This window comes from Staurois parvus, unplaced genomic scaffold, assembly GCF_062004578.1.
Source record: "Staurois parvus isolate SC_StPar_1 unplaced genomic scaffold, SC_StPar_1.0 ptg000169l, whole genome shotgun sequence".
NCBI classification, from domain to species: Eukaryota; Metazoa; Chordata; class Amphibia; order Anura; family Ranidae; genus Staurois; species Staurois parvus.
This window is the reverse complement of record NW_028317965.1, coordinates 7276906-7298699: the sequence shown is the minus strand read 5'-3', so window position 1 is coordinate 7298699 and position 21794 is coordinate 7276906. Positions and strand designations below refer to the sequence as shown.

At 43.0% G+C, this 21794-nt stretch overlaps 1 protein-coding gene across 3 annotated transcripts in view; it reads left to right on the top strand.

The window, feature by feature from the left end:
• The window catches only part of ASB3 (ankyrin repeat and SOCS box containing 3), a 279122-nt gene that overhangs the window by 116550 nt on the left and 140778 nt on the right, over positions 1-21794 (top strand). For all 3 annotated transcript variants that reach the window (XM_089676464.1, XM_089676462.1, XM_089676463.1), the window contains exons 4-5: positions 4960-5072; positions 6445-6580. In XM_089676464.1, coding sequence (XP_089532590.1) covers positions 4960-5072; positions 6445-6580 — 249 coding nt within the window. The remainder of the gene's footprint in view (positions 1-4959; positions 5073-6444; positions 6581-21794) is intronic.

Sequence of the window (21794 nt, the reverse complement as noted above, 5' to 3'; positions counted from 1 at the left end):
GACAGTCTAAGTTTCTTAAAATATATATATTTTGTTTAGCCAAATTAGTTAACAAACATGGATGTTTAAGCAAATCACATATGCTGGAATGTTATTGTTTCAGTTGAATAAATCTATTTAAATTGTTATTATTAAGGTAATGATTATTTTTCTCCTTCCAAAGTACAACAGAAAATTTGTCCAAATACGAATGATTAACCTATTAAACTGGGGATAAAAAAACTAATATGAAAAGTTGTTATTCTAAAAATCTTCATCTACTTGCATATTAAAGTTATACCAGCAAGAATGAGTCTTTATGTAGAAAACTAGGATTTAAATCAAGCCTTACTGACTAGTGATTTAAATCGTGATTTAAATCAGTTTGATTTAAATCAAATCCACCCTGGCGCAAACTAACTCTATGCTGTGATAATGTATCCAAATGTGAGAAAACACCACTTCTCCTCCACCTTCTACACCTTCTACACCACCTGCTTACCTATGGTTAGGCTGGGCCGCTATAATCCCAGGAGTATCAGTCTCCTCACCATCTGTAAGCGTTGGCTTCTCCTGCTGCACCGCACACCAGCTTCTCTCTACATCACCAAGGTTGGCTCAAAGAAAAAAAAGAAGGGAGAAGATAGCCATCATTGCACAATATGTTAATTAAAATGCCCAACAGGCACATTCCTGAGCCACGCCCCCTCCCTCTCCTGATTGGCTCACTGGCTGTGATTGCCTCAGCCAATGAGGAGTGAGAGTCCCTGGAAAATTGAGGCTGTCAATGGGGCTCAGGTAAATGTTATGGGGGGCTGCTGCACACAAAAGGTTTTTTACCTTCATGCATAGAATGCCTTTAGAAAAAAAACCTTAAGCCTTTAGAACCACTTGAAGGAATACATAGAGATCGGTACATGTGTAAAAAACAAAACAAAAAAAAACCCTCACTTCCAGTAACGATCGTGTTGTGATCACATCATACAGCCCCCACTGCTGACGCATTTCGTCACTTTACTGCAAATTTTTCAAAGGAAGATCTGGATAGTCACAATGACTAATGGCGAGGCTCAAAACGAGGGTGGGGGCGTTTTCTCCTGCCAGATATTTATTGTGATGAATAATAACAACGATCATAGAAAAGGTTCTGAAGGAACTTGGGAGCTTTTCTCCTGTTGTACTTTTATTGTGATTGAAAACCACATTTACTAATGGCAAGGCTATGAAGGGGGGTGGGAGCATTTGTCCTGTTAAACATTGTAACGGATAGCCATAATGATAAAAAGCAAGGCCTTTCTCCTGTTGGACTTCTTGTGATGGATAGTCACAATCACCAATGGTATGGCTCTGAAGTAGGGTGGGAGCAGGGCCAAGGCCAATTTTATCAATTTTAAAGGTTGAGTTTTATATATAACTTCTGCTGTCTATATCTCTGAATCTAACGACATGACAGTATCATTTTTGAAACACTACTATTTCTAGTCGAAAAGGAATTCCTGAGCTGCAGGCAAGCGACTGTGCCAAGGCTAGGATGATGTCATCAGTCTACTGCAGGCAGAAAGAAGCATTTTCTCTGTTTCCTTTCCTCCAGGATCGGACTGCATCACTGCTACTTTGTTGTTACAATGTGAGGTTCTGCAGCGGGGGTGTGATCTGTTTCTGGCTACATTCACACTTGAGTATTGGGTGTTTGGTGCTTTTTCATGCAACTTTTTGTTTTTTTGCTTGTTGATTGTTTTTGTTTTATTCAGTGGAAAGCTGATTACTAGGAGCAGGAGACGGTTGTCGGACACGAAATTATGCAAAAAACACACATAAAGCGTGTTTTTTTCAGATGATTTCCAGACTTTCTCAATGAAGTCTGTTGGGGCCAAAAACACATCTTAATGCCCCAAATAAGCTTCTGTATATTTTTTGAGTGTTGAGCGACAGCACGTTGCACAGATGTGAACTGGCACAATACAATACCATGGAAATCTGAGTGTCGAACATTGAAGTGCTTCTAGAAATGCACTTAAGGTTGCTCAGGTGTGAATTGGGACTCATGCGTCTGGGACTTACACATCTAAGAACTGCACAGGCACTAGAATTGATATGATTGCGTCATCTCTAAACCAGTATTGTAATTCAGGATGTAGATGCAGATCCTACATGGTGACCAAATTGCTAAGGATGTACTGAGATCTCTTTGAGATATAGTAAATGCCTGTAAGTGGTACTCATTTTTTTTCCCAGGAGGGGACCTGATGTATTAAAAGAGAAATCTCATTTGATTTTTTTTTACGGTGTTCTTTTCTCCAGGGTACAAAGTGCTGTATATGTCATTTTCCATCTTCCTACATGCTGTGGAAGGCTAGCTGTGTGGTCAAACAAGACACCCACCATGACAGTCCAACAATGCAGCTAGCAAGGAGTCCTAAGCTGCTTGGAGCAGGAGATAAGCACTGGGGTACCAATTCAGCTGTCTCCTTGCTAGCTGCGTTTTCTGATGGCCATGGGAGGAGGGAGGCATCTTGTCCAATCACCTACCTTGGCTTCCACAACACGTAGGAAGATGAGACAAAGTACTACTTGCACTTTGTCCTCTGGGGGACAGAACATTGTCATAAAAGAAGAAATAAGGCTTCTCTAAAGTGTAGCTCCAGTCTCTGGTGAAAAAAAAAAAGTCAGCAGCTACAAAACTGTAGCTGCTGACTTTTAAAAAACAGCCACTTACCTGTCCCTCAATCTGCGATGTGCTTACCGCAGAGTCCCCTGTCCCCATGATCGGCATTTTAAGTGTCGGCACCCAGCTGTGACAGCTTGCAGCTTCACACCTGAGAGCCCACTGTGCATGTAGCGCTGCGCCTTGTGAATAGTCCCCCAGTCTTCTGGGACCTGTCACGTGTCCTAGAAGACTACGGGGAGGGAGGGGGATGAGAACAACTTCCACTTCTGATCGCCTAGGTGGTTGGAGTGGGTATGGAGCTCGGCTTTAACCATTTCAATACCGGGCAATTTTATACCTTCCTGCCCAGGGCATTTTTCAGGTTTCAGCGCTCTCACAATTTGAATGACAATTGCGCAGTCATACAACATTGTACCAAAACTAAAATTTTATCATTTTCACACAACTAGAGCTTTCTTTTGGTGGTATTTAATCACCGCTGGAGTTTTTATTTTTTGCTAAATTAACAAAAAAAGAACAAAAATTTTGAAAAAAAAACACATTTTTCTTGGTTTCTGTTATAAAAGTTTACAAATAAATAATTGTTCTTCATAAATTTAGGCCGAGATGTATTCTACTACATGTCTTTGGTGAAAATAACCCAAATTAGGATGTATTTTTTAGTTTGTAGGAAAGTTATAGAGTTCACAAACTATGGTATAGATCTGAATATTGATCAATCCTGAAGTACTGACAGCCAATCTAATTTCTTGAGGTCCAAGAATGTCATAACAGTACAGATATCCCCAAATGACCCCTTTTTGCAGAGTAGACAGTCCAACGTACTTCATAAGAGGAATGGCGAGTTTTTTGAAGTTGTATTTTTTTTGTCATAATTTTTTGGAAAATGAAAAAATTAAAAACATTTTTTTCACTATTTTTTTTTTTACATACTGTCACCAGTGCAGTACAGCGCCATCATATAACTAGCATGGCGGTGATCAGGGACACTGACGGGTGACAGTATGAAAAAAAAAAATATATATTTTTTTAATTATTTTTAATTTTGTATTACATTTTTTTTTCTTTTTTTTTAAGATTTTTTTTCATATTTTACTATGACCAAAGTAGTACAATGTTACCATAGTAACATTGTACTACTTTGGGGAAGTGATCAGTATTTTTTTTTTTCTTTTACACAATTTGCTTATAGCAAAGAATTACTTTGCTATAAGCAAGCATTTACCTGAATGACATCGATTCATTCAGGGTTTTTTTTTTTTTTTTTTGTGCTTAGCTGTGATTTGGCCACAGCTAATCACATGACACGTGCATGTGATTAGCTGTGACCATTCACAGCTAGACACTAGTATACAATGGATGGCATGAATGAAGCCATCCATTGTATACAACTGTCATGTGACCTACTGTGATTGGTCACAGCAGGTCACATGGTACTGGCAACGGGGGCCGGTACTCAGATCTGTCATCGGCCGTGTCCGAGGTACACGGCCGGTGACAGATCACGCCGCTGTGCGCGAACTGCGCATGTGCGGGAGGAAGCCAAATGGCATACACCCCAAAAAGCTAGAGCATGTTTGCGGCCGCCAAACGGCTATAGGCCGGGCGGCTAATGGTTAAGTGGTCTGCAAGGTCCTTATTAACCGCAATCCATCAGAATCCAGTTCCCCTTACTTTGTTGTTTTTTTCAGCTTGCATTGTGGGTGTTGTGTTTTTTCTTTTGAAAACTTTGCCTATTTGCACATTGACATGTTCTTTGTATGGTTTACTGTAGTATAACAGGGAGAAGAATATTCCTTGGACCAGTTTAATAAATGAAGAGTATTTTGGATTAATAGGTCATCAGAGTGATCCGTGGTAATTGTAGCACTTTAAAAACAAACATTTCCTCGTGTCAGACCAGGAGACCTGATATTTCCTTGCATTACCTCCTTTGTTAGTGTATCACTCTCTTTATTTATGGGAAAGCTGCATGCTGCTGCCATTTAATGTACAGCAAATCGCCGCTCAGCTGTATGTTTTCTGTGGTTGTTCGGACAGGTATCCCTGCTGCTAAGCGTTCTTAAAAGTCAATAAAAGTACGTAATCAATGTCCTTCTCTACCTTCCTTATACATTGTTATTTGTGTTGTTGTTGCAGCTATTATTGTTATTAGCGCTGTACACAAATTGCTTGAAATGTTTTGCGTTGCGTGTTCCCAGTATATTGCTGAGCCGTAAGTGGAAATCTCTTTTGTGACAAACGTTCTAGTTTCTGCATTTTAGTATGATCAATATAGATTAATTACATGTATTTTTTTTTCTTTGCAAAAGCTGTGGAAAGTGGATGCGAGGACCTCGTAAGACTCTTGCTGAAATTTAAAGCAAAGGTGAATGGACTGCATTCGTGCTCTGGATGGAACCCTCTACACCAAGCTTCGCTCATGGTAAGCTGTTATCTGTGTTGAAATGTCATTTAAAGGTGAACCCCAAGAAGATATTAAAAAAAAAAATGGTGGCTTGCATTGTTATTTCTTTCAATTTTTTTTTTTTTTTTGAAAGGTGAACTTGAAAAAAAGCCCCCCTGTAGGTTTATACCATAATGTGCTAGTATGTACCGCATATTATGACAGACTTACCTGTCAAAGGAGGCCCTCCAGCGCTGAGCCATCAGTGCTCAGGTGCTTCCGTCTTCTTTCGGTCTTCTTTCTGGGTTTGCACTGTTCGGCCGCGATGGTGTCACTCCCATGCATGAACAAACAAGAGATCCCTGTGCTCAAATCCCAACAGCTAGTGTATGCATTTATCCATCAGGTGCTAAAGGGGTGTAACCACATATTAACACTAGAAATTCTGAGGACCCTCTGCACACTGGTATATACCCCTCCAAGCAGACTATGCAATTAATAGGGATATTTAGTTCACACATATCGCAATACATGCTTAAGCTGGCCAACTGCGTCAAAGTAATCCCTCTATGGCATTGGTTCTCAACCGTCCTAATGCCGTGACCCTTAAATACAATTCCTCATGTTGTGGTGACCCCCAACCATAAAATTATTTACCCAGTAATTATAATTCATGAGTGTCGTTTTACCTCCAATACTGCTGCTTTCAGCACAGTAGCTGCTTTTAACAGAGTAGCTGCTTTCAGCACAGCAGCTGCTTTCTACACAGTAGCTGCTCTTTACACATCGGAAATATGTGTTTTCTGATAGTCTTAGTGGACCCCTGTGAAAGGGTCGTTCGACCCCCAGGTTGAGAACCACTGCTCTATGGCCAGTCCTACTCTGCTCTGCCTACGCAAATGCTACTGTGGACACAATGCTAGCATAGGGGAAAAGACACAATGGGGAGAGCTACAAGGTTCAGGTCTGGCTACTGGCCCAACAATACAACTCCCATGCATGTACACACTTTATCACAGCACAGAGCAGGTGCCCTAAATGTACTTTGAGCTGTGCATGCGCGGCTCAGAGTACATTACTGCTGGGGTTTCTACTCTACCTGTCAGCGGTTTTTAACATTTTGAGTTAAATACTACTTTAACAGAAGCTAGAAACTTGCAGTATTTTAAGGAGAGCAAGTCAGTATGGTGATTGATTTTTATATTCAAAATACCACAATGTTGAAATTGCATACATGGTAAATCCAGCTGATTCGTGCAATAAATTCTTTGCTGAATTAAAAAAAAAATTGTAAAAATTGTAAAAATTAGAAGATAACAAAAAAGAATGAAAATAACCGGTTTTATCAATTTATAAATTGTAAGTAAGCAATGTAATTCTCCCATTCGGTCCTTTTGTGCTTTTCCAACAGGAACGTACAGACCTCATACAACTTCTACTGGAAAGTGGAGTAGACGAGGAGTGCGAGGACGACTTTGGCATTAGACCCGTGTTCATTGCAGCCCAGTATGGAAAACATGAAAGTTTAAACCTACTTTTATCTCATGGTGAGTGAGGAAACAATACAACGCCCTTCATACCTAATCGGTATCTATGAAAGGCCAATATTCTGCATCTTTTTTTATAGTCCTCTGTAAAATTTATGTCCAATGTTCCTACCTGGCACGTGCCTCATAGAGTTCACATTAATGTGTTTTGTATTTAATTATATTATTATTACTGCTAAATAAGTTATAGGAAACCACTTTGGTTCAGATACAGGTGAACATTCTAAATAGTTGAAGCCAGCTTTCCATAAAGTGCAAAACGTTTGCTGTTGTTCCATGGCTGGATGTGGAGAAGATTCATCTGGGGTTGTACTATAGGAGATGTTGGCTCCAGAAGATTATTTTTTGCTTTAATGACTTACATACAGTAGTTGCTAAAGAGTTTGTCATTTGTTGCTATTACCCTGGGCCCTTGGACATCCCATACAACCCTTACCCTATCCAAGTTCTATTCCCCTAATAAAACTTCCAAAGAAAAAGCTCAAGGACTGGTCGCTGCAAGGATTCAACCTATGTCTGTAGCCCTTTTAATGTCTTCGGTTATTTCCAGCCTCTGAGCTCAGGAGAAATAAAGCTCCGGACACCGAAGTGTGGAAGCTAAATCTCTGAAAGTTTAATGCGTACTAGCAGTTTTTACAAAGTCAGAATGACCAACGAAATATTGTAATGACCAATGAAATATTGCACTCTTATCAAGAAAGATAACGACCACAAATGACTGAAGACCACCATATAAGGCAGTTCCAATTCTGCAGAATAGAAACGGAGTTCATGAAACAAAGAGTTGTTACAAGTGACATGTAAAACCGGAACTAACTTGTTCACACATCTAAAAGGGAGGCATTAAACAAAATGTATGCCAGTTAATAAGACCTATTTCCTTACAGTTACTGTCTCCTAATGCAAGTCTAAATGAGGAATGCATGTTGTCTGGCTGTGCAAGACTATAGGGAGACCTAAATCTCTAGCGATGCCTAAGGTGGTAGTGCTACATATACAGTAAAGCAGGCTTGTTATACTCACTGTGGAACCCAAGGTGTTAATCCTCCCATTGTGTAAAAAGGATGTTTGACCCCGTCTTCTCTGATCCTCCTTTCTTTTATTGTCCCCAATCCATCTGCTGATAGTACAGAGCTCTAGGAGGCACTCTGCACATGTTCAGTTTCTCAGTTTGGTGTGTATTCCTAGAGGGTTGTTGTTAGGTTTGTTTTTTTTTGGAGGGTGCATGTGATCAGCGCTGTCAGGATAGAGGGTCAGGGGTCTTGCAGTCTGATAGGACAGTGAGAAGAAAATGTAAACTCCTCCTACAGGATAAACCAGTGCTCAGCTGGACACTGATAGAAGTCACAAGACTGCTCTAACTGCTGATGAGAAAAGGTATTTAGCAGTTTCTATTTACTAAAATAATTGCGTTTCCATGTTCTGTGTATTGTGGGAGACCAGATATAGTGAATGCAGGGTCCGGGGAGACCGGATATAGTGAATGCAGAGTCCGGGGAGACCGGATATATTGAATGCAGGGTCTGGGGAGACCGGATATAGTGAATGCAGGGTCCAGGGAGAGCGGATATAGTGAATGCAGGGTCCGGGGAGACCAGATATAGTGAATGCAGGGTCTGGGGAGACCGGATATAGTGAATGCAGGGTCCAGGGAGAGCGGATATAGTGAATGCAGGGTCCAGGGAGACCAGATATAGTGAATGCAGGATCTGGGGAGATCAGATATAGTGAATGCAGGGTCCGGGGAGACCAGATATAGTGAATGCAGGGTCCGGGGAGACCAGATATAGTGAATGCAGGGTCCGGGGAGACCAGATATAGTGAATGCGGGGTCCGGGGAGACCGGATATAGTGAATGCAGGGTCTGGGGAGAGCGGATATAGTGAATGCAGGGTCCAGGGAGAGCGGATATAGTGAATGCAGGGTCCAGGGAGACCAGATATAGTGAATGCAGGATCTGGGGAGATCAGATATAGTGAATGCAGGGTCCGGGGAGACCAGATATAGTGAATGCAGGGTCCGGGGAGACCGGATATAGTGAATGCGGGGTCTAGGGAGAGCGAATATAGTGAATGCAGGGTCCGGAGAGAGCTGATATAGTGAATGCAGGGTCCGGGGAGACCGGATATAGTGAATGCAGGGTCCGGGGAGACCGGATATAGTGAATGCAGGGTCCGGGGAGACCAGATATAGTGAATGCAGGGTCCGGGGAGACCAGATATAGTGAATGCGGGGTCCGGGGAGACCGGATATAGTGAATGCAGGGTCCGGGGTTTAGTAACACTTTAGATGTGTTTGTGTTCTTTTTAAATTAAGCAGTGTAAGTACCAATATTTGACCCTTAAATCATTATCTGTACTGCAGAGCTCAGACTGGAGCGCAGGGAGAAGTCCTGCGGAAGTCCTAGGATTATTCTGATAAATGAGCAGACTGATGGAAGGATTGACTCATCAATCTACTACTTCTCCATTCACTGTCCAATCACAGGCTGGGGGAAGGACAAGACTTGAAAGTTTTAATTGACTGCAGCAGAGGAAATCAGGTCAGGCAGGACTGTACTTTGTGGCAGAGCTGTGTAAATCTCAGAATCGGATGGACAGAAATGCAAAACCTCTGGTAGATAAAAAGCTCATATATTCGTATTTCATCTGTGTGTTCAACCCATTTTACTTGGGTTCAGTTTTAAATCATCTGTATTAGTAATGAAATCTGATATACAGTATTTCTGCTCCCCAAGCCTGGCCCTTAGTGTTCTGTTGGGTGAGGACATATTGTCTAGAGGCATGTCTGAGATGTTTCTGTAGCCAGACATAGCTCTGTAGAAAGTCGTCCCCCCCCCCCCCCCACCATGAATATTTCAGGTGCTGTTATACATAATTAAAGTCCTTCTTCTTCCATGCAAATGGCTTGCTTGTTTTCACAGCCGCTAGCTACTTGTTCTATTTATTTTTTTATATCTTGCATTAAATACATAGAATCGCCATCGTTAGAATCATGTTTAAAGTTAAAAGGTTTATTCATTTTATTTATATAACGTGCGGCTGCTCAGGGCATCAGTCAGTTTTGGCATGCTGTCTGTAGCCATCGCACATGCAAAAAACAATAAATGTACAGGGCCTATAATATTGCCACATACCTGATTGAAGGCCAAAGTGGCGAGAGAGCTTCCCTTGCAGCTATGGCCAAAACACCCCTGGAATCGATGACAGGGAGTGCGAGGCTGAAGGAAACATGCGTGTCAATAGGCAGATTTCCTGGTGGCTGCTCTGGGAAGTGTCCGGCTCAGGCAGACGGATGAGGACTTTCAGCAGGAACATGAGGAACACCGGTGGTGGAGCAGGTTAGGTTTTAGCAGTAGGTGGTGTGGTGACACCCATGGTGGATGGGATGATAACAACGTGGTCAGGAGCCAGAGCCAAGGTTGTAAACAGGTGATCAGGAGGATGAGACAGCGCAATAGTCAGTAGCCAGGCCAGGGTTATGCACGGTGGGTCAGGAGAAGCAGAGGCCTTAAACGAGCTGAGATCACGACCAGAGGTCAAACAGAAGGGGAAATACGCTGGCTAAGTCAGTAACGAGGAATCAAGACACACACAAGATACATTGCAGGCTAAAGATCATTCAGCAATCTTCTGTCACTGCTTCCTTCCTCAAATAGGGTGTGTGACACTAATTCCAGAATTGGATGCGCATGCGTGCCTTTCCAAGCAAGCGAGTGTGCCCACACAGGATACTGATGGAACTACCTGGCCTGTGCATTGGTGCATGTGCTCCTCTGTTCCGATTGGCATGCTGACTTATATACGTGTTTTTTGTTTTTTTTTTTAGTTTTTTTTTTTTTTTTTAACGCCCACCATTTTAGTCCACCAGATAGGACCCTGGACGAAGGCTAAAGCCATCAGAAGTGTCAAATAGAGTACCAAGAACAGTCATCTTAACCACTTCCAGACCGAGCACTTTTACCCCCTTCCTGACCAGGGCAATTTTCAGCTTTCAGCGCTATCACACTTTGAATGACAATTGCGCGGTCATGCAACACTGTACCCAAATGAATTTTTTACCATTTTTTTGACACAGATAAAGCTTTATTTTGGTGGTATTTATTCACCGCTGGGATTTTAATTTTTTTTGCTATGTAAATGAAAAGGTCCAAAAATTTTGAAAAAAAGTGTTTTTTTAAATAAAATTTTGCAAATAAATAATATTTCATCATAAATCTTTGCAAAATTTATTCCGTTATCTTTTTAGTAAAAAAAAAAAATCCAAATTAGTTTATAACCAAAAATTATAATTTTTAAACTTTTTTTTTTTACATTTTTATTTTATTTTTTTATATTATTTTTTTTATTTTATTTTTTTATTTTTTACATACTGTCACCCTAGCAGTACAGTGTCACCATGGTGACACTGTACTACATGTGGGGGGTGATGAAGATTTTTTTTTTTTTACACTGATTGCTTTTACACCCATATAGGATGTAATGCAATCATTTCTCCTTCTCTCTGTCTGCATTTTTGCACTCATTGAGAAGTACTGAGTGAGCTGTGATTGGTCACACCTTGTCACATGGTACAAGGCTGTTGTGAATAGCCTTGTACCATGTGACCTCTATGATCATTCACAGATTTTACACGTAGTAAGCAATGATGTCAGAAGTGACATCTTGCTTACTACTTTGCATGTGATCACTGATTGGCCAATCAGTGATCACATGATCGGGACCTCGTACAGAGGTCCCGTCCGACGATCGGTGTTTCACTGTGTCCGGAGGATACAGCGGGCACCGGATCGCGGTGCTGCGCACAAGCGCGCACAAGCAGGGTGCAGGGAGGCCGTTTGTAAACGGCCACCCAACCCTTCACTGCCACCGCCCGGCCGTTTATATGCAATGGCCGGTCGGGAAGTGGTTAAAATGACCTTGCACTAAAAAGCATGGCCGATTTATAACATCAGTCCCTCCACCCCATGGCAAAACACTGGATCATAACTTTACTACCTGCTGCCTTCATAAATCTTTTGGCCTGCTACTTGTGTTTTTCATTTGTATAAGATATGCATTAATCGTGTAGTTTCGTGGTGTCATTTGTTGCCCTGTAAACACAGTCTATAGTAGAGTAAATTTTTATATTGCTGTGTCCAAACATGAGACATGCAACATGGAATTGCACAGGTTAATGCTTTACCTCTGTCTGTAGTGTAAGAACTGACATTTCCTGTAAAGAAACCACATATCCCACAGCAACTGGGTCTCTTAGTCTTGTGCTCTGCAGATGTGAGCTACACAGTGATTAGATCTGACACAGACACAAACAGGCAGAGCATTTACATTGAGCTCACCATACTGGAAGAGATGTGTTTTCATCACATTAGCACTCCCATATTTGTGATGTAACACAGAGGAAATGGTGAAGCATGGAATGGACCCTATAAGCGGTGTGCATGATGACGTCTTCTAGCCACTCCCCCTTATTATGTCCGTGGTTACGAAACGCGTCTGCTGGGCCGGAGGAAGAGGTGCAATTGCGCTGTTCTGAACCAGATATATATTATTGTTGACCACAGAAGGAGGTTTGGATGGTCAGACACGTTGGTATATACAACACTGCCTGTGAATCTTACTGATATGTGAGTGCTTTACTTTTATTACATTTAAACTGCTTTTATTTGCTATACTATGAGAGTCTCCTTTTTCCTATGATTTTATGAATGTTATTATGGATTGAATGGAATGAAAGATGTAAGCACAGTCCAGCGGCATCCCGGTGTCGGATTTATAAACAGCACATGTGACCATTTTCTGAAAAGGTGGTCAGATTTAGCTGGTAAGGTGCATTGTTGGTGGTATTTGGTGGCATTTGCTTTTCCCCTTCAGTGGAAGATTATTTGTGGAGGTCTTCAGTTCCGCATTTTTCACTGGACAGAGAGAAAACAGGTGGCGCACACACCTAGTGCATTATCCAAGGTTTATTGTAGAAATGAAATAATAAAAACATACTCACAGACGAAGCATGTATCTAAAAAGCATAGAAAAATGACAATGGCCACAACGGTGGGCAAGGTGTTCTCACTGTCAGTGCGGTCAAATGGCTGACGCGTTTCGGGGACGAATCCCTTTCCTCAGAGCTGATGACCAACCTCTGATGCTGATGTATGATGTATGGACAGAAAGAGCCTCGCTGTTGATGCCTCTTTCATTCATTATAATTTGGTTCATAGGCATTTGATGTTGGACTTTGTATGTTGGATCTTTTTTGAGAATTTTCTTGTTTGAAGAATAGTTCTTCTTCACAACACCATTTGTTCTTGTAATCACTATATGGTTTAATTTATTATTTATAATTAATGTATATTTCAGTGTATTTTAGCGCTGCACTTTTTTATTAGAGGATATTTGGGGTTTTGTATCACAATCCTTGGTATTAGCAGCTCTTTTTTTTTGTATATACCCAAGTGTGGAATTTTACATATTTTAATAATTATGCAATAGACAGCGCATAATCCGGAACAAGAAGTTGCCGTCCCTTTAGTGTATAGGGACAAGCTAGGTGAATGACTACATGGACATAGGGGAATCATTCAGTCATGACACTACAAACTGCAACCACAACATGTAAGCCCATCATCACAAGGTAAGGCAAAAAAAACATCACAGGGAATAGAGCTACACTGATACCTAGTAAAAACAACAAAAACATTTGAAAGTGTGCACTACCTTTAGGGCCCTGTTCACGCAGGCAAGTACTTGTTTGTCCCGTGCAGGGCCGTGTTTTGGCAGCACAGGGATGCACAGGTATCACATGCATCCCCATGCCGAAGTCCAAAAGATGTCTATTGGGACATGAGGATGCATGGACACAGTCGCTGTGTCTCAATATAGGCCCTCATGCACACTTGACGTTTTTTACAGCGGCTGTTTTTTGCTTTTGACTTTTTAATAAACTCCTCAGCATGTTATCCTATGTGTCCATGCACACATAGGCTATAATCAGCATTTTTGGCTGGGAAAAAAAAACCGGAACTAGTGGGTTTCTAGGGGAGTTTTTTAGCTGTAAAAACGCTCTAACGTTGAAAAATGCGGTAAAACACCACAAACCTGTGTTTTTGGATTTTTTTTGATAAAAAGAATGCCAAAAATTTACAAACACGGGAAAACACCGCTAATTGCAGCTAAACACTAATGCAAAAACGCTAGAAAAAGCTGAAAAACTCACGTTTTTAACGTGACTTTACACAGATAACATTACCAGCATTATCAAAATGTCCCGTGTGTGTGAGGGCTAACATCTGTGTGGGTGCAGCAAAACACAGCCCTGCATGAGACATGCAAGTAATTGCCCGTGTGAACGAGGCTTAAATATCATAAAGCACTGTGGAACATGGCGGCACTATATATTAGTGCATTACACCGCATTCCAAATTATTATGCAAATTCTATTTAAGTGTCACAAAGATTAAATATTTTGTTTTTCAGTTTAACTCATGGATGGCATTGTGTGTCAGGGCTCTTTTGATCACTGAAAACAATCTCGGACACCTGTGATAATTAGATTGGCCAGTGAGCCCAATTTAAGGAAAAACTACTAAAGGAGGGTGTTCCACATTATTAAGCAGAGCACCATTTTCAAGCAATATAGAGAAGAAAAAGGATCTCTCTGCTTCCAAAAAGAGTGAAATAGTTCAATGCCTTGGACGAGGTATGAAAACATTAGATATTTCATGAAAACGTAAGCGTGATCATCGCACTATTAAGAGATTTGTGGCTGATTCAGAGCACAGACGGGTTGGTGCAGATAAAGGCACATTGAGGAAGATTTCTGCCAGATCCACGCATCGGATCAAGAGAGCAGCTGCTAAAATCCCATTACATAGCAGCAAACAGATATTTGAAGCTGCTGGTGCCTCTGGAGTCCCACGGACATCAAGGTGTAGAGTCCTCCAGAGTCTTGCAACTGTGCATAAACCTTCTATTCGGCCACCACTAACCAATGTTCACAAGCAGAAACGGCTGCATTGGGCAGAAAAATACATGAAGACTAATTTTCAAACAGTGCTGTTCACTGATGAGTGCCGTGCAACCCTGGATGGTCCAGATGGATGGAGTAGTGGATGGTTGGTGGACGGCCACCCTGTTCCAACAAGGTGGCGACGTCAGCAAGGAGGTGGTGGAGTCATGTTTTGGGCCGGAATCATGGGAACAGAGCTAGTCGGCCCCTTTAGGGTCCCCGAAGGTGTAAAGATGACCTCTGCAAAGTATGTGGAGTTTATGACTGACCACTTTCTTCCCTGGTACAGAAGGAAGAACTATGCTTTCTGTAATAAAATCATCTTCATGCATGACAATGCACCATCTCATGCTGCAAAGAATACCTCTGCATCAATGGCTGTTATGGGGATAAAAGTAGAGAAAGTCATGGTGTGGCCTCCATCCTCCCCTGACCTCAATCCTATTGAGAACCTTTGGAGCATCCTCAAGCAAAAGATCTATGAGGGTGGGAGGAAGTTTACATCCAAACAGCAGCTCTGGGAGGCTATTCTGACATCTTGCAAACAAATTCAAGAAGAAACTGTCCAAAACCTCACAAGTTCAATGGATGCAAGACTTGTGAAGCTGCTATCAAATAAGGGGTCCTATGTTACAATGTAATGCGACCTCTTAAAATGTTTAAAAAGTTAAAATGTTGTTAAAAGTTTGATTGAAATAGCTTTTGATTTCAGTAAATATGCTGCAAACACAACAAATGACAATTTTCAGTTCTTTACAACCTATAAAGTGTTTTGAAACTTCCTGTGTGGAATAATTTGGAACAGTCCATTGTGAGTTTTTTATGTTTAACAAAAATCCTGTTATCATTAGGAGGTTTGTTCAATAAAATGTGAATTGTACTCTTAATAGTTGATAACATGAGAATTATACTGACTGTTATTTACATCAATTATTTAGGTAAATGAGAAAAATATCATTTGCATAATAATTTGGAACAGGGTGTATAAGCTGAACCATGCAAATCTGTCTTCTTAAAACAGAAGGTACTTACTGATCACTTTTGCCGAATTTCAAAATGAAGGTCTGTATTCCCTGTCGTATGGCATTAAGCAGAAATGTGATCATCATTCTTTTGTCCATCTGCAGGTTTATAGCCGTGGTGTGAAACCTGTTGAGTGGTACTCTAAAAATGGGTCCCCACCCACATTTTTTGACGTTCCTAAAGCATTTGCTATGAAATTTGTTCATTTGTGTTGTATTAACAACTACATGGTTTTGGCATCCTAGAAAACCGGCGAACCGAAAAGCGGGTCTGCAATATAAGACTACCGTGTTTTTGCCATTTGGGTCATAAATAGGATTTTATGTCAGATAGAGTAAGGCACATTTACTGTACAGTATCCAACTTGCACTTGTGGCTTCAAGCTTGTTAACTACTAGCTGCCATCAGAGCAAGGTACAAAGACTATGGCTTCCGTAATTCAGGCCATGAAGGTGAACTTCACTCCCTACACTTTTTGGTGGCCCCTACATCACTTCTGTGTCTTATAGTGTGGCAAGTGCTGGCGGAAGGAACCACATCATATAGTGTGGGACCAGGAATCTATTTAAATACCGTATTTTTTGCTCCATAAGACGCACCTAGATTTTTGGAAAACAAGAAAAAAAAATTCTGAACCAATGGACTGCAGACATAGTACAGGAGATAACCAGAGACTGCGGACATATTACAGGAGATGGCCAGAGACTGCGGACATAGTACAGGAGATGGCCAGAGACTGCGGACATAGTACAGGAGATGACCAGAGACTGCGGACACAGTACAGGAGATGGCCAGAGACTGCGGACATAGTACAGGAGATGACCAGAGACTGCGGACACAGTACAGGAGATGACCAGAGACTGCGGACATAGTACAGGAGATAACCAGAGACTGCGGACATAGTACAGGAGATGGCCAGAGACTGCGGACATAGTACAGGAGATGACCAGAGACTGCGGACATAGTACAGGAGATGACCAGAGACTGCGGACATATTACAGGAGATGACCAGAGATTGCGGACATATTACAGGAGATGACCAGAGACTGCGGACATATTACAGGAGATGACCAGAGACTGCGGACATATTACAGGAGATGACCAGAGACTGTGGATATAGTACAGGAGATGACCAGAGACTGCGGACATATTACAGGAGATGACCAGAGACTGCGGACATAGTACAGGAGACCACCAGAGACTGCGGACATAGTACAGGAGACGACCAGAGACTGCGGACATAGTACAGGAGACGACCAGAGACTGCGGACATACTACAGGAGACGACCAGAGACTGCGGACATAGTACAGGAGACGACCAGAGACTGCGGACATAGTACAGGAGACGACCAGAGACTGCGGACATAGTACAGGAGACGACCAGAGACTGCGGACATAGTACAGGAGACGACCAGAGACTGCGGACATAGTACAGGAGACGACCAGAGACTGCGGACATACTACAGGAGACAACCAGAGACTGCGGACATAGTACAGGAGACGACCAGAGACTGCGGACATAGTACAGGAGACGACCAGAGACTGCGGACATAGTACAGGAGACGACCAGAGACTGCGGACATACTACAGGAGACGACCAGAGACTGCGGACATACTACAGGAGACGACCAGAGACTGCGGACATAGTACAGGAGACGACCAGAGACTGCGGACATAGTACAGGAGACGACCAGAGACTGCGGACATAGTACAGGAGACGACCAGAGACTGCGGACATAGTACAGGAGACGACCAGAGACTGCGGACATACTACAGGAGACGACCAGAGACTGCGGACATAGTACAGGAGACGACCAGAGACTGCGGACATAGTACAGGAGACGACCAGAGACTGCGGACATAGTACAGGAGACGACCAGAGACTGCGGACATAGTACAGGAGACGACCAGAGACTGCGGACATAGTACAGGAGACGACCAGAGACTGCGGACATAGTACAGGAGACGACCAGAGACTGCGGACATAGTACAGGAGACGACCAGAGACTGCGGACATAGTACAGGAGACGACCAGAGACTGCGGACATAGTACAGGAGACGACCAGAGACTGCGGACATAGTACAGGAGACGACCAGAGACTGCGGACATAGTACAGGAGACGACCAGAGACTGCGGACATAGTACAGGAGACGACCAGAGACTGCGGACATAGTACAGGAGACGACCAGAGACTGCGGACATAGTACAGGAGACGACCAGAGACTGCGGACATAGTACAGGAGACGACCAGAGACTGCGGACATAGTACAGGAGACGACCAGAGACTGCGGACATAGTACAGGAGACGACCAGAGACTGCGGACATAGTACAGGAGACGACCAGAGACTGCGGACATAGTACAGGAGACGACCAGAGACTGCGGACGTACTACAGGAGACGACCAGAGACTGCGGACGTACTACAGGAGACGACCAGAGACTGCGGACATAGTACAGGAGACGACCAGAGACTGCGGACATAGTACAGGAGACGACCAGAGACTGCGGACATAGTACAGGAGACGACCAGAGACTGCGGACATACTACAGGAGATGACCAGAGACTGCGGACATACTACAGGAGATGACCAGAGACTGCGGACATACTACAGGACCTTTGGGGGGGGGAGGCTGGTACCTGAATTTGACAGGTACCCGCTCCCACTTCCGTGGAGTTGTCCTCCCTTCCCATAGTTTTGTGGGACACGTGACAGGTCCCACAAGACTACTGGGCCATTCAAAAAGTGCAGCGCTTCTCGCGCATGTGCAATGGCCACCCGGCTGTGAAGCCGCAAGCTGTCACAGCCGGGTGCCCACACTGAAGATGCCGGAGCCAGAGAGAGAAGACGGCTGATGGAAGCAGGACACCGCTGGACTGAGGAACAGGTAGGACGGAGGAGCAGGTTCTTGTGCACAGTAGAGCCGAGCGGTTGGCCCGGTGTGAATACTGGTGTGAATGCGGCGGTGGTGTGAATACCGAGCCGGCCACTCCATATGATGCACAGACATTTCTCCCCATTTTTTTGGGGGAAAAAAGTGCGTCTTATGGAGCGAAAAATACGGTAATAATTCCAGGCAATGGTATGTTATACATAGTTACATTAGCCCAGCTAGGACCAATGTAACAGTGGGAATCAGGGGCGGACTGACAACTCATGGGGCCCCCGGGCAATAGGGGATCATGGGGCCCCTGTGTCCTTGCCCAAACTCAAGCCTATAAAAAAAGGTTCCAGGTGCATCTCATGGGGACCCCTACTGACCCCGGCCCCTCGAGTAGTGCCCAAGTTTCCAAATGGTCAGTCCGCCCCTGGTGGGAATTATTTGCAAAATCTGGCGCAAGTCTGCATAGGAACCAATCAGCTTCCAGGTTTTGTTGTCAAAGCCTAATTGAACAAACTGATGTTAAAAGCTGAATGGCTACCATGTACAGCTGACCCAGATTCTGAGTGCACGAGTTTTAGTAAAGCCCCCCCTACCTTTCAATATAAAAAATCTTTTTACACTCATCTTTTAAAGCTATGCAAATAAATTAATAAGCTGCAGCACAAAAGTGATCAGCTTCAGTAGAATAATACATAAAAAAGCCATGCTCTCAATAAATAAATATTACCACAGGTCCATGTTAACCTCTTCACGACGTCTGGGCCTAGATGCCGAGCGTCCGCACATTTGCGTGCAATTACCAAAAAACATATGTGTTGAGAGCATGCACCCTGCGCGCTCCCAGCACATATGTTCGGTACTCACGGAAAGGTCCCGGTCTGCTCTTTCGATCGGGACCTTTCCCGATCATGTGACCGCCGTGATGACGCGTCATGGCGGTCACATGGTCCCTAAACCCCACCCCGCCCGTCCCGCCTCCCAGCTTCTGAAATTCTTAATGGGCCGGGAGGCGCCGGCTGGAAGGGGTTAATCTCTATATCAAAATACACCCCAGATTCCTGAAAATTCTAACCATTTCTGTCTGGTCCACTCTCTTCTCCTCCTCATACCTGCCCATAGACATCGCTACTTCATTGATCTTCACTAGCATCTGGGTCGCATGATGTCACGCTCTCCACCTTTTGCACTCGAAGAAAGCTTTACATTCATTCAGAGAGGCATAGGCGCCATTCAATTCTTTGAATGGTGCCTGTGCCAAGCAACCGACCTCTTGCGTTTACAGTGCAGGAGAGAAATCGCTCGGCATTGGACTCTGAAGCAAATGGAGATCACTGGAGTAGTTTCCAGGGGCATCAGCCAGGTATGGTGTATACAAGGTGTGGCAATTCAACCACTTTCCCTCCAGAAGATTTATCCCATTTACTGACCAGGCAATTTTTTGCGATACAGCGCTTCGTTACATTAACTGACAATTGCGCGGTCATGCAATGCTGCACCCAAATGAAATTTGTCTTTTTTTCCCACAAATAGAGCTTTCCTTTGGGGATATTTGATCACCTCTGCGGTTTCTATTTTTTGCGCTATAAACAAAAAAGACAATTTTGAAAAGAAAAACCCAATATTTTTTATTTGCTGCTATAACACGTATCCAATAAAAAAAAAAAATTAAAAATCAAATATCTTTGTAAATTTAGACCAAAATGTATCCTGCTACATATTTTTGGTAAAAAAATCCCAATAATTGTATATTGATTAGTTGGAGCAAATGTTTTAGTATCCACAAACTATGGTACATATACTGGAATTTAAAAAAAAAAAAAAGTTGATAGTATTGGCGGCGATCAGCGACTTATAGTGGGACTGCAATATTGCGGTGGAAGTTTTCACACTAACTGACACTTTCTGGGAACCAGTGATACTAATACAGTGATCAGTGCTAATAATATGCACTGATCACTGTACTAGTGATGCTGGTTGGGAAGGGGTTAACATCTAGGTTGATCAGAAGGTTAAGCGTGTGCCTAACCATGTGCTTGGTGTACGCCAGGCGCCGCTTTTACTATGGGAAGTGATGAATCGTGTTCTCACCTCTGCAGAGATATACGATTCATGACTCCCCCCTATCACAACAGAACTGTATGTATGTCAACATAGATACAACTCTGTTCTTCCTCCCTGACCAACGATCTGCAGGTGCCGGAAAGAAACTGCTTGCCGGGGCTTGTAGATCGATTTGTACTGTGACATTTGACAGCAGAAGCGATCCTCCAGCGACGGTTGAGCGCTCCTGTGTAGCGGAAGTGCAAATCACGCATATATATGTGATTTTGTACAGGAATGCCGCCTTGTAGCAGTAAAACTGCTATAGGGCAGATGTTAAGTGGTTTTAATAACTGGAATGCCCATAGTGCAGCCCTATGGTGGTGAGTCACACAGCCATTCACACTCGAGCGTGTTCTGAAAAGTTCTAACTTGCACTTTCCTGGGTCGCAGGCCAGTTGACTCAGTCTTCACAGAGTAGAAGAAATACCACGTGTGTGTTGCACTGTTGGTGGAAAATGAGTGACCGGAATCAGGAGCAGCGAATTAACATCAAATATTGTGTGAAAATTGGCAAAAATTCACAGCACAGTCTATAAATGGTTTAGCACTTCCACCTGGCAACACTAGGGTTGTTGATTCGAATCCCAACCACGGCACCACCTGCCTAGAGTTTGCATGTTCTCCCTGTGCCTGTGTTGATTTCCTCCCACATTCCAAAGACATGCTGGTAGGTTAATTGGATCCTGTCTAAATTGGCCCTAGTATGTGTATGTATGAATGTGAGTTAGGGACCTTAGATTGTACGCCCGTTGAGGGTTAGGGACTGATGTGAATGTACAATATATATGTAAAGCGCTGTGCAAATTGATGGCGCTATATAAGTACCTGAAATAAATAAAATAAGGGAAATGGGCTTATGGTGAACATGCCATGAAGAAAGCAAGTGTATTTGAATGGCATGGGCAGTTTAAGAAGGGGCAGGAAGGTGTCCATGTTGATGCAAGAAGTGGACAGCCAAAAATGCAAAGGACAGATGCAAACGTGGACAGAGTACGAACTCATGCTCGTGTGGGTTTTTTTTTTTTTTTATCACAAAGGGATAGTTCATTACAAGTTCATAGAACATGGTAAAGCGGTCAACCAACATTGTTACTTGGAAATTCTGAAAAGGTTAGGGGAATCTGCTCAGAGGGAGCTCAGGCCTGATAAATTGATTCTCCACCACGACAATGCTCCTGCACAAACAGTTTTTTTTTTCAC